Consider the following 13,251-nt stretch of genomic DNA (forward strand, 5'->3'; position numbering starts at 1 on the left):
ATGGGGGCCCTCCTGAAAAGTCTTGAGACTGAGGCCATCCTTGGCTACATTAGGTTGTTATTCTTTTCTTTTTTTAAATTAAGTTCAAATGAGCACTGTAATTCTTTCAAACGATGCCATGGAATCTACTCACCTCCACGTACATGTGTTACACTTGCACGCAGTACAACACGCCGAGTGGAATGCACATTTATTGCAATTAACGTGGTCATATGTACGCGAGTTTGGTTTTAAATCAAAACACAGTGTAATCAGCAGTTTCCGCGACAAAGCTTTTACATTACAACTCGAGATGGCTACTGCCAATGTTCTACAATGGACAGTAACCAGGGATTAATTTCAGAACTGTCTGGGGTGGAATGGGGTTGACAGATGGTGAATTACTGTTGGGTGGGGTGGGAGATTGGGATAGCCCAGAAAATAATCCATGGGATATTAAGCCCTGACGATAACCTTTGGTGTACAGTTTGAGATAAAAGCTTTTTACTTTTTCACGTTTAAAAATATTTGAAAGTAGATTTTATATGCGTGAAGAAATATGAATGAAACACCCATGGTGAGGAGTCGCCATACAGAAACACATTAACCATGAAGGCATCACACGTAACTTATAATTTATTTAATCTGCGTTAGGCGTTACAACCAAGAAATAATGACCAGCGTGAAGTATGGCAAGGAAGGTATGGTAAAATTACTCTCATAACTGACATGGTGTGGGGAGGCCTCCAACATACAGTGGAATGACAAACGGCCATTAAATATTCTTATTATCACCAAAGAGTGTGCGAGGTCTGTGACAGGTTTAGTGTGAAAGAACTGGCCGACAACTTGCAAGGTAGGACACCGTTTCCTGCGTCAACCCTAATTCCAGTTTGAATAACAGCCAGGTAAACTCTCTGGGTCACCCTGCATAATGCAGCAGTTGCCAACGTACGAGTAATAATATTTCTCCGATGTGTTTTCGGGTTGTCCTGTGTGTTTGCCATGACGTACAAGGTTTCGCTCCATGTTTTGGGAGCTTCTTCAATTTCTATAGAAGCTCCCAGGACGTGGAGTGCAACGTCTGGAAGTCATGCTGAAGAAACATGTGATACAACCCAAAAACACATTGAAGGGCTATACAGTACGACAGCGAAAACCTACGAAATCGTATGCGAGTAATTTTGCCTCCGATGCGAGGATGAGTGTGCAAAAGTTAATCTCCACTCATTTCTCAGTGGCGTTATTCCGCGGTTGCAGCGTCTTGGACACCATGTCCTTCCACTGCTCGTCGGAGAGCTCCTGTGCCCAACCCGGCACGGCAGGCAGCTTCACCATAGCCATCGTCTTCTTCACCAACTCGACATGCTCTGCACAGCAAACACGTGTACGTGCGCACACACGCCTCCGATTATCAGAAGCTTAATTTAGACGGAGGAATCTGAAGAGCTATGAAGCTCTTTTTCACATGTCCAGTCATTGATACGTCCATAATAAAGCATGGGTGGGGAGCCTACGGCCCCACGGGACACATATGGCCCATGACTTCAATTCACACAGCCCGTGGCCAGATCTGGCCTCCCACTTGAAAAAGGCCCTCATATTGATATTTACTGGCAATTCAAGCATTTTAGCCACAATAACTGGATTTTATTTTAGTCTATTAGCTGATGTCTTCTTGCAGTGACCTCTATACGTCTGTCAATTATGTACTCGAGGGGAAGATTTCTGACCTGGCAAACACTTTCTATGTATAGCACTCTCAGTCACTACTGTCACTGCAAGGGCCTTTTGCTATGACAGGAGTTACTGAGATGTGTGTGTTAATTTCTGACCAACCGGAAAAGGTTCCCCATTGCTGTAACAAAGGATGGGTATATACAATGATCTGATGTGCCTAGAAATAATGATTTTTTATCATAATTAGCCGACCGTGCCAATTGCAAACTACCTGGTAGGACATATGGATAAAAAAACATGGGCACTGATGAAAGAATCTTGAACAAAAGCTGAATAGTACACTAAAAAGTCAATACATATGGAAGACTATTTCCTGCATGAAGATGCAGTCGCCACATTGGGCATGGTGCATGTGAACTCGTCTCACGAGACAGAACACAACTCTGAGATTGCTGCACTAATCCCCATGCCCTTCCATGGATCTGCACTAATCCACATGCCCTTCCATGGATATTAATTTAATTCGTAGAGCTCGAATTTACACCAAATTATCATAATTGGTGACTAGGATGAGAACATCAACCAACTCATTTGAGAACTCAGGTTAATCAAGGGTGATTGAAACATAGTTTTGAACCCAGGATCTTAGTAGTGCCAGTTCAATGCCCTGACTCCTGAGCTATCTGGCCTTCCCACTTGATATATAAACATAGGGTTATCAAGCACACATGTACCGTTGTCCATGTTGATGGCCTGGCTGGAACAAGCACCTGCAGCCTCTGCGTCATCAACTTCATCCTCACTGTCTGCTGGTGGTGGGGGTAGGTACAGCCCCATATCCTGCAACATCAATCACAAAACAAGTTAAATGACTCTGCTGTCTGCCAGTCTTGTTGATATTTATTGATTTGTCTCCAACGTTATCCTCATTGTGCATGCTATCTCTGTCATGTCTTGGGACAAAATACCCATTCGGATCTCGTACAGCAGTGCGACCCTTAATTTTTCGAGAACGGTGCACAGAAGTGGATATCGCAGAGCTAACTGAGATCCCATAAAGTTACCTCTGGTCCAAAAAGTAGGAGACAGCACTTTTCCACCCGCCCTGACACATACAGGAATGTTTGCCGCATGACGGTGAAACTAATTTTTTAATTCTATGAGCCGGAATTAGCCTGTGACGTGGACAGGGGATAGTAATACAGCAAGTGGGAAAGTGGGCCTATCTGTGTGTTATCCACTCGTATGCGTGGTGGGTTTTTCCTAGGCACCGTGGTTTCCTACAGCGTGATTGAATGGAATTCATGAAAACATCCCAATGTAGCAGGGCCCTCCTGAAAAAAGTCTAGAAACTCAGTGAGAATTTGCTCAATGTACATGACTGATATTCGTATTTTCAATAATAAGGACTTGACCAAATATCCAAAATATGGGACCCCTTGGGTTAAAGGATTCGAGACTCTGTGAGACTTTCCTGGGTAGATATCATGATTATTCTGCAACAGATTTACAGGACTTTATATCCAAACAATCCTGATCAAAAATAGCCCAATATTACGACTGACACAACCGTTATTAATGACCATTTTTGTTACAATGGTATTGCAATGACAGTTGTTACAATCACGGCAAATACAATGCTGTTTACTATGACTGACGTTACAAAGATTGTCGTCAATGTTATAAGAATTACTGTTACAATGTTATTATATGACAGTGTCACAATGGCAGTTGCAGTAAAATGTTATTACAAAGACAGTTGTTACAATGTCACACAAATAATTATCACAACAGTCGTTGTAATATTATATTCTTGGTTCTTTCGGTAAAGTCACGTAGAAGGGAAACAATAAAATAATAAAAATATAAGAATACAATTCTATAAAATAATACAAATATAAGAATAAAATTCTATATTTTTATTATTTTATTTTTTCCCTTCTACGTGACTTTACCGAAAGAACCAAGAATATGAATCCCTGCAGTCACGAAAGCTTTAAATCAAAATTTAAGTCGAAATGTTATTACTACAGCAACCAGTTGGGTAACCATCGTAAACAACGCGTTACGCCACAACATCAGAATACGGTATTATTATTAAAAGTGGAGGAATCCGATTAGCTATAAAGCTCTTCTTCTCTCATGCCCAGTCGGGTAGGGTCTGAACTTTACAGCAACAAACAATACAAATACACGACAGGAGCGAAAAGTATAGAAAAGGTAAGCAAATTACGAATATATCCACACACAAACACAAATTAACGAAACTACATTTTACCAGATAGGGCCCACAAAAGCGGCCTGGGCCACAAACGACATCTCGACGAAATTGGCTTCGTATCATCACCACCACCACGCGGACACCTACATCAGTAGCCAAATCATCTAAACGTATCGTTGTTGTTGTTTCTAAATGTTAAATAACATCCATCACCCGCAAGGTCTGCTCGATGTTCTCGGAACTGCATTTTACCAGATAGGGCCCACAAAAACGGCCTGGGCCACGAACGAAATCTCAACGAAATTGGCATCCTATCATTATCATCACCACCACGCGGACACCTACATAAGTAACCAAATCATCTAAACGCATCGTTGTTTCTAAATGTTAAATAGCATCCATCACCCGCAAGGTCTGCTCGATGTTCTCGGGACTTCATTTTACCAGATAGGGCCCACAAAAGCGGCCTGGGCCACAAACGAAATCTCAACGAAATTGGCTTCCTATCATCATCACCACCACGCGGACATCTACACCAGTAGCCAAATCATCTAAACACATTGTTGTTTGTAAATGTTAAATAGCATCCATCACCCGCAAGGTCTGCTCGATGTTCTCGGGACTCTGCGTCGTTTGCCCGACGAATCCCACGCCACCGTCACCGCCACCACCACCACCGCCGTCTTCCTCGTCCAGGTCCTGGGCGAGTGGCAGGTAGCCGAGTCCCGGTTCGTCTCCCGGGCCAGGCTCAGGCGTCCCGGGCTCCGTGGCCTCCTCCTCGTCGCTGTCGTTGTCACTGCTAGACCAGCCGGGTGGCTCGCTTCTCACCACTTCCCCCATGGGCGTCTCTCTGTGGGGGCCCATGGCACTGGGAGACACCGCCGCCATGCGCCACACACACACAGAGACTCACACTCTCACCCACCCCCCCTTCACTCGCCTCTCTAAACTTTACTTTCTGAGCTTCGGGTAAATTATTTTTTTGGAATCCGTGTCCATGAATTTCAACGACACTGCTGGGAGAGGGGGGGGGGATCGTTGCGGTCCTCGGTTCTTCCTGTCCTCTTCCCTCTTGGCGGCTGCGTCTCCGTCGCGTAGAAAAAAATCGTGACGGTGGTGGCGTCGGTGGCGGATTTGTGAGCTTCTTACAGCCTGTGGCCAGTGGGTGGCGTTAGAATGAACCTTGGGGCCTCTTACTCTTAGGTTTTTTTCGGTAAAGTCACGTAGGTAAAAAATAAAAATAAAAATACAAAAAAAAAATACAAAATAAAAATACTAAATAAAAATACTAAATAATAATATAAATTTCTATTACTTTACCGAAAAAAACCTTAGGGACTCTCACGACTCCCCACGCACCCCCACGAAATGTCATCGAAGGGGCAGGCAACTCACAGCACTGTTTAACACGTAGGCTGCATTGGCATTAGTAATAGGTTTTTACCCTTTTAACTGGTACAAAAACTGACACCTTTATCCAAGAGATCATGTTTGCAATAACCACAACACAAGCAGTCAAAATGCAAACATGATGAGAGTCATTGGTGCCTAATTAAGTATGAATCTGCCAATATAAAATAACTACAACATTATAAATCCATATGGTAACCTAAAACAATATAAAATAAACTTACTGATCGTAAACAAAGTGGGTTTCCAACAGTAACCAGCGAGCACAAACGAGTTAGGCCGCGCGTCCGTTGAATTTTTTTTTATTCGCTTGCAGTTACAAGCAGCTAGTTAAGAGGATATCTCACAAAACAGACATTTGGTTAAAATATCAACGTTCATTATTCGTACATTTTTTATCTCATAACCATGCTAAGCGGTTGAAACTAAATTCAACAAGGTGGGGGGGGGGGTACAGGGGCCAAACAATGTTGAGAACCACTCCAGTTCACTGGGCATCTGTGGGGGGGAAGAGCTTTATAGCTCATCGGATTCCTCCACTATAAATAATCAACATTCAGATTAAATAATCAACATTCCGATTTACACCTGATGAAGGAAGCTTGTGTTGCCTCCGAAACGTAGTGATTTAATTGATTTATTTCCATTTATTATTATTTTATTTTTATAATTATTTTTATTTCTACCTACGTGACTTTAGCGATACAACCTAAGAGTATGAATCCTTGCAGTCACGAAAGCTTCAAATCTAGACTTCCCATTCTGTTCGTCTGCACCGTGCGAGGTGAAAGGTTAAAGGTCACGCCGCGGGGCGGGGCAGAGAGCAGCTGCCATCTTACTAACCCCTCCCCCCACCACGTCGACCAATCGCGACGGCCTCGCTCGCTGTCACGTGCGCGGCTTCGGCCAATGGGCGCGCGCGGCGCTGACGAGAGTCGCGTGGCTTTGGTGACCCCCAAAACCCATCCGCGTGTGGCACATTCAGTGGCGGCCTAACTACGACCTGTCTGTGCGTTAGTTCTCTACCTCTGCGTTAGTTCTCTACATCTGCGTTAGTTCTCTGCGTGGAGTGTCAACGGTCTTGGTGGGTTGAAGCATGGCGCGCGCTATGGAGCTGTTCGTGACGCGGCTGCCGTGGATGGTGGCGAACAGTGAGTGGCTTGCACATGTGTGTGAGATTTTGGTGTTTTTTGTACACACACGTGTGTATGTGTGAGACCTCGTGTCCCCTGTGTACACGTGTGTATCTGGCCTCCGTGTACACGTGTGTCTCCTCTCTGATTCCCGGTACTCGTGTATCTAACCCCGGTTTACACGTGTGTGTCTAATGTATGAATGTTGAACTTCTTTCGCACCGTACGTAGCCAACCGTGCTAATCCGAGGTGCGGGAGAAAGACGACAAACTAAGCACAAGCCCTCGATGTACACGTGCGTCTCTGACCTCCATGTACACGCGTGACTCCGTACATGTTGGTCTACAGAGCACGCAACCCCGAGTAGCCGGGCGACCGCTGCGGTCTTAATTCATCGGGTTGTCATTGTCCACTCGGGCAAGCGGCGATGAGCTTTGTCCAGAATGTGGCAATGTATATATATAATTTTCCCCTTTAACTTACAACCGTATAAAAGATGCGTGAGGTCTCGTCATGTTTCATAATCTCAGCAGCGTTGAGCCTGGTTCGTGCGTGGGTTAGGTGACCACCATGTGAGGCTACGCCCGTCAGCAGAGGGCAGTGTCATCTAAAGCCATTGAACGGCGTGGACCAGATGTCTTGTGACCCCTAGTTAATTGACCACGAACATTTTTTTTTCTCTGTATATTAATTTATGTTTTAAGTACACCTAGCCTTTTAAAACATATTACGTTTTATCAAATTAAATGGGGGTGGGGGGGGTCACAATACATCTGGACCATCCTGTACTATCCTCCACAATGTCTTTGTTCTCCACCTTAAACCTGCACTGACCAGTCTGGAGAAGTATGGCCAATAAACCCCCACGACCCCCACACTGCGTGGGGGGACTCTGCGTGGACTGACAAGTCCCTCTACTTCTCGTACCTGTGCAAAAAGAGGCACAATTCCATTTATTTTCGTGGTCACAGTGGTCAGTAGAGGGAGCTGCTGTCACAAGTGTTTTCAGAAAGACGACAAAAACCCTCGGCACATTCCTCAATACCACCACTGCCTTAGTCATTTGCCCTGAAATTTGTCTCACGTACTTTTTTTATTTTGTGTTTAATTGTTTTTGTTGGTTGTGCTTGCTCACGACTGCCAACGCAGTATCACCAAATAATTTAGAAACTAGACACGCGTCACGGTTATCAAGCAGCAGTGTTCATATCTTGTGAATGTGTTGACTACACTCTGTGGAACGGTAATCCAATATCTAATCGCAGTTGCTAAGCAAAGGCCTTTAGCTCTATGAGACGGAGCACCCAGCCGATGAGGAACACTCTAGCATGATGATAACACGATTCTCGAATAGAGAAGGTTTGTGGGGTTTTTTTTTTAATGAGACGAGGTTGTTCTAAAGTCAAGCACAATAAGGAAGAGAAAATGCTGTGTACTGCAGCGTACACTAAAATGTGGATGTGTCGAGCATAATGCCACGGCTATGTGAACTTGATATGGAAAGACGGGGGGAAAGGGGGGGGGCATATTTAGTTGTAGAGAAAGACAGTCGCAGTCTTAGAGGTGAAAGGGGCGGTCTTGAGTTTGGACGAGAGCAGGGGGTCGGACATTGAGCACAGTACGGATGAAAGGAAACAATCTGGTTGAACGAGTCTGACATCGGTAGAGCTATCAAGGTGTGAAGTGTCAGCCTGCTTGAGTCAGCTGATACCGTTGTGTTATGCTGTCTGCGAACTGGAAGCTTATAGATGGAATAGACCGATGGATAAGCAGTTTCTGTGCTGCTGTCCATTTGCAGTCTTCTTTGAGGATGCCTGCTTCATTGATCGTGTGATGCGTGGTGCTGTTGTCACGGGCGAAATTTATTTAATTAATTGTTTCCAACATTTCGTTTTTGCACCATTTACATCTCAATAATGTCACAAGATGAAGAACCCGTTCGGATCGCTCACAAAACAGGATAATAGCCCATGGAGGCAGATTCTACAGGGCTACCTCTGAGATATCTTCCAAGTGAACTGCGGTTCACACAGTAGGGGGCCAGCACTGTTCCACCTGCCTGGCATGAGATTCAAAACCGATATATTTATTCCCAGAGATGGACAATTTCCAAATTAAATGGAGAACCGAGTTTTTCATGCATTTATCATGAATCGACCTATCATTACATGTCTACTCATCTCCCCATGCATTCCCAACCTTTTGCGTTATGCAAAACCAGCAGTTCCTAAAGAACTACATTTGGTCTCAAGTTGTCTCTTGGTCTCACTGCTGCTGCCTAATGGTTGGTCAAATTTGCTCAATTAGTTTGATGGTAACTTCAGACAAGATGACCACAATGTAGTTCCTCAGGAGCTGTTTTTTTCAGTGAGAGACTGATGTAGTCTCCAGCCAACAATTCTGGGCACCAGTAATTAATGTGCAGACTCATTTCTTTAATAATTTGTTGCTAATTTGAAACTTCTGGATTTACTCCATAAAACTGTCGCCCATTGACTTAATCTGGCGAATGACGTCAACGCGGCTGAAGGGTTCATTTTACGCATCGCTAACTCCTCGCAAATTAGTGGGCAGCTGGATGAATGGAACTGCTGCCAGTTGTCGTAGATAGAAGGCCGCCAAATAATGTATTACATTCTAAGATGTCAGCGTGGAAGTTCCTTCGTGGCAACACTGCAAATCTGACTTGTGTTTTTTTTGTCCCATAAACTGTGGTCAGTTCCACAGTTTCGAACGTACATTTCAGACACTTAAAAAAGTTAGTAATAAAGTGGATTTTTATTTGCTCAGTACATCAACTAATTAGGACTGTCATTTAGTTAGGAATAGTTGGGTCCACCTCGATAAGGGAGAAATGCTCATAAAATATCGCGGTGTCAGATGTACTCGGATGAACTTTGTTTTTCATCTGTGCTGGGATGGTGGTGATGGGGCATGCAGTTTAGTCTGTCAGTCGATGATATCATTGCATAAATGAACCATATGTTGTATTATGTCTGTTGAACTTCTTTCACACCATACGTAGCCAACCGTGCCTTACAAATGACACTCACGTGCTCATATAAAAAGTAAGAAGTCCCTTCATGATTGTACCAATGATTGCCCATATCTTTAAAGTGTTTGAAATGTCTGTCCATATTTGTAAAATGGGCCACCTGTATCCCAGCTTTTAGCACTCTCTTGCTGAAGGCAAGTGCCACTGGCAAGTCATTCTTTTCGTGCAGTGTGGTTGACTTGTGTTTGTGTCTTTTGCGTTCTTTTTTCAAGGGGAAGTGAAGGAGTACTTCAGCCAATTTGGAGCCATCAAGAAATGCTATTTGCCATTCGTAAGTATTGGTTTTGTCTTCTCTACTAATCGCACTTTAATGGAACATGAGCTCCTTTGGCCACTGGATCACCCCTGATTTTCACCCTTTTTTGTCTTTCCACAAATTATATTCCAATTATGCAATGCTGCTGTTATGCAACCCAACTGTGGACCGTATAGTAAACCACTGTGGTTTGCGCACCCTTCAATGGAGAAATAGCAAAACTACACAAACTCTCGACATCGGCATTTAGCTCCTGAACATGTTGATTGGCCCACACAAGAAGAGAATAGAATTGGTTTAGATTTAAAGCTTTCGTGACTGCAGGGATTCATCTTCTTGGTTCTTTCGGTAAAGTCACGTAGAAGGTGTTATGTGACAACACGAAGTCTCCTTTCGGATTTTTAGTAGTGAGACATATGTTATGTTTGCCATGCCCAAGTGAAAGAGCCACTTTTAGATTACATTCTGGATGAATCGCATCTTTCAAGTGTACGTAATGGACCCACAAACGCGTAGAAGCTGTCCATGGGGAACGTGGAAAATAACCTTTTGGAAATTGCTCCCGCCCAGTTGAGGTTCTGTTGTTAACTCACGTTTTAATTCAAACAAACCGGAGGTCTTAATGAGCCCAGTATCTTGCATGCTCAATATTAAGACTCTCGCCATAACGCGCTGTTTAGGCTGTCTATACACAGCAACACAATCTCCCTGCAGGAGACCCTTGCTTGTCGCTGACATTACAGTGTTTTATTTCCTATTTTAGTTGCTCTACAAACATGAAGTCATTTGATACTTTCGTGTGCCACCTTGCACTGATGGCTTAGTTTCTAATCCATTATTATGAGGGCTGTGGTGGGGGTGAAGCGGTGGATGGCACAGTGGTTACGACATTACACAATGAACCTGATGATATGAGTTCCATTCCAGCCAAGGCTAGCATGGGTGGCGAGTGAAATCTAAACCAGTTCTTGGCACCCCCTCTTCACCAACCCGCACTGATCGGCATGATCAAGTATGGTTAATCAACATGGCATAGAAAGGCCTTCATCCAGCAGTAGATTGACAAAGGACTGGACACTTTCTTGGATTGCAATGTTTTACGCCCCCCCCCCCTCCATTCCTTGTTGTTTCAATGAATTGTTGCAATTCAGGGTCATGATTTGATTATAGAGCGTATTTTTTAACCATCCTCACAGTGGTCAAAATGGGCCGCTAAGCGACGATACACCACACCGCCACTTCTCAGAAAACCAAACATGTATGCCGGCACTGTTCGGAGCGCTCCCTACACCACAGATTTTCCACAGCGGGGAATCGGCAGTGAATGTTGGCTGCAGGATAAATAGGTTTCATAAACTATTCACCCGCAGGCATCCTAGCGAATGTGGTTGCCGCAAGTTGCTGGCAACACATATACACATCTACTAAATACAGTCATCTTCCATTCATGTAGGTGATTTTGGGGGAGGGGTAACATGGATAAAACAAAAACACAGATAATGCAAAACATGTAATTGAGGCTATGAAAGCATCGTTTTTGTTCACCTTCGTAGTATGGGGGAGAAGACATTGAATTTATTCACTTGCTGATGTTTGCGGTCACCGCATCGCTGACCCTAGACGAGTGAGGAGCGACTCGTAATTAAACCAGCACGCGCATGAAAGGTGCGAATGAGCATGGTTAATGCGACACACTGATAACCCACCCACGGGTAGTGTCGAATTAACTGCACCTGGTTTCTTACACACATTGGATGTGGGTGTTGCAAGCTAGCTAAGCGATACATTGATTCAACGCTGTTAGATTAAAATTACCTGCACTTCTAACTCTGGTTCTCTCAGTTGCTACTGCTGTACAGTGCAGGCCAGAGGGCTCTAAACGGAAACGTTTGTTTTGTTTTGTGGATGCAGAATAAGGACACCGGCTTCCACAAGGGCACGTGTTGGATTTCCTTCATTTCGGAGAATAGCTTCAGGAACGCTTTGCAGAGAGAGGAGCACGTTATTGAAGGTGTAAAGGTAAAGGAGGTTGTTCCATCGCGATGTTCATAAATGGCTCCTTGCTGCTGCTGTTGCACGTAGGTTTTCACAGTTGTGCTGGTTAGCTCTCCGATGTGTGTTTTGGGTTGTGGTACCCTGTCTTGTTTGGGGTGATGTCTGACGATTTGCTGCACTTTCCTGGGAGCTTCATAAAAAACTTAATTTAATTTACACAGGGCTTCAGCTAGCTAGATTGCCTTGGATCAATGTGCCAGGAGTGAAACGTCGTGCATGGTGTTGTACATCACGCAGGGCAACCAGACATCACATCGGGGAGCTTCATCTTGCGCTTGCCACTGTACGTAGCCAACTATGCTAATCGGAGGTGCGGGAGAAGTACAATAAACTAAAAACAAAAAGCAGTTCTAAAGAAATTAGCTTTCAATCTGTATTTAAAAGTGCATAGCTCCAGTGACTTGCGAATATCGGAAGGAAGAGCCTTCAAGATGGCCGCAACAGCGCATCTATGTATCGATGTTGAACTTCGTTTGCACCATACATAGCCGTCCGTGCTAATCAGAGGTGCAGGAGAAGGACAACAAACTAAACACAAACAGCAGTTTTAAAGAAATTAGTTTTCAATCTAGATTTAAAAGTGCATAGCTCCAGTGCCTTCCTAATATCGGAAGGAAGAACATTCCAGACGTCCGCAGGAGCGCATTTGAAAAGGTCACGCGAAGGTCTCTTGTCAGTGTCATGGCAACGGCTTATGCCTGATGAGGGTCCACGCAAGTGTCACATGAGGGTCACGTGAGTGTCATGTCGTGCCTGCCTACGGGACAGGCTGCTCACCCGTTATATATAAACGTTTGCTTGGATGCGCCATTGCTGCTTCTGTGTGTGGCGTTGACTCGGTTTATCTTCCCCTTGCAGTTGGATGTCCGGGTGAACAGGAGTTTTAAAACAGACCTCACCGACCCCAACGGCGCCACAAGCGAAGTCGACGGCGCGCACTGAAAAAGCCACACGACGCGCTGTACACGGCACCGAGTCACATGTCTCCGTCCTCAAGCAGTAATAATAAACTATTTACCATGAATACGTGAAGTAATTGTTTTGTCTTGTTCTGTGCATTTGAGTTTATTCGTATTCCCGTTCTGCCCTTTTACAGAGTCCACAAGCTTCCGGCAGCAGTAACAGTCCTACATTGTTGGCCATCATCATATTAGATCCATCTCTTGGTGATGTTTCAATGTCATTTTCTCTCTGCTCCAGTGCCTCCTCCACTCAATTGGTCCATCTACTCCGTCCCTTGCCTTTACCAGTCCTCCTGTGTACATATTTCCAAGAATACAAATTGGATACTTGAGGTAGCCAAGTTGTTGCTTCTTCACCGTTTACCTTCACCGGTGACAATACAAATCGCATCACATTCCTTGCCTATTGGGTAAGAACCCATTTAAGGAACCTGTGGAGCTGAATAGAGCATCATGGTCATTGCCAATGATGTCACCGTATCTCACGTCACTTCCGTCA

The 13,251-nt window shown here is 44.4% G+C and overlaps 2 protein-coding genes across 2 annotated transcripts; one reads left to right on the top strand and one right to left on the bottom strand.

The window, feature by feature from the left end:
- Window positions 1-597: 597 nt before the first annotated feature.
- Window positions 598-5,013, bottom strand: MEA1 (male-enhanced antigen 1). Its single transcript, XM_078873258.1, has 3 exons — window positions 4,475-5,013; window positions 2,394-2,499; window positions 598-1,349 (listed from the first exon to the last, which is right to left on the bottom strand). Exons 1-3 carry the CDS (start codon window positions 4,766-4,768, stop codon window positions 1,207-1,209), a joined length of 543 nt encoding a protein of 180 aa, XP_078729384.1. The 5' UTR covers window positions 4,769-5,013; the 3' UTR covers window positions 598-1,206.
- Window positions 5,014-6,212: 1,199 nt separating this feature from the next.
- On the top strand, window positions 6,213-12,822 carry LOC144945161 (SRA stem-loop-interacting RNA-binding protein, mitochondrial-like). The gene is made up of 4 exons (XM_078873447.1): window positions 6,213-6,441; window positions 9,692-9,750; window positions 11,647-11,754; window positions 12,649-12,822. Exons 1-4 carry the CDS (start codon window positions 6,387-6,389, stop codon window positions 12,730-12,732), a joined length of 306 nt encoding a protein of 101 aa, XP_078729573.1. The 5' UTR covers window positions 6,213-6,386; the 3' UTR covers window positions 12,733-12,822.
- Window positions 12,823-13,251: the final 429 nt, after the last annotated feature.

Source organism: Lampetra fluviatilis, chromosome 36, assembly GCF_964198595.1.
Source record: "Lampetra fluviatilis chromosome 36, kcLamFluv1.1, whole genome shotgun sequence".
Classification (NCBI taxonomy): Eukaryota; Metazoa; Chordata; class Hyperoartia; order Petromyzontiformes; family Petromyzontidae; genus Lampetra; species Lampetra fluviatilis.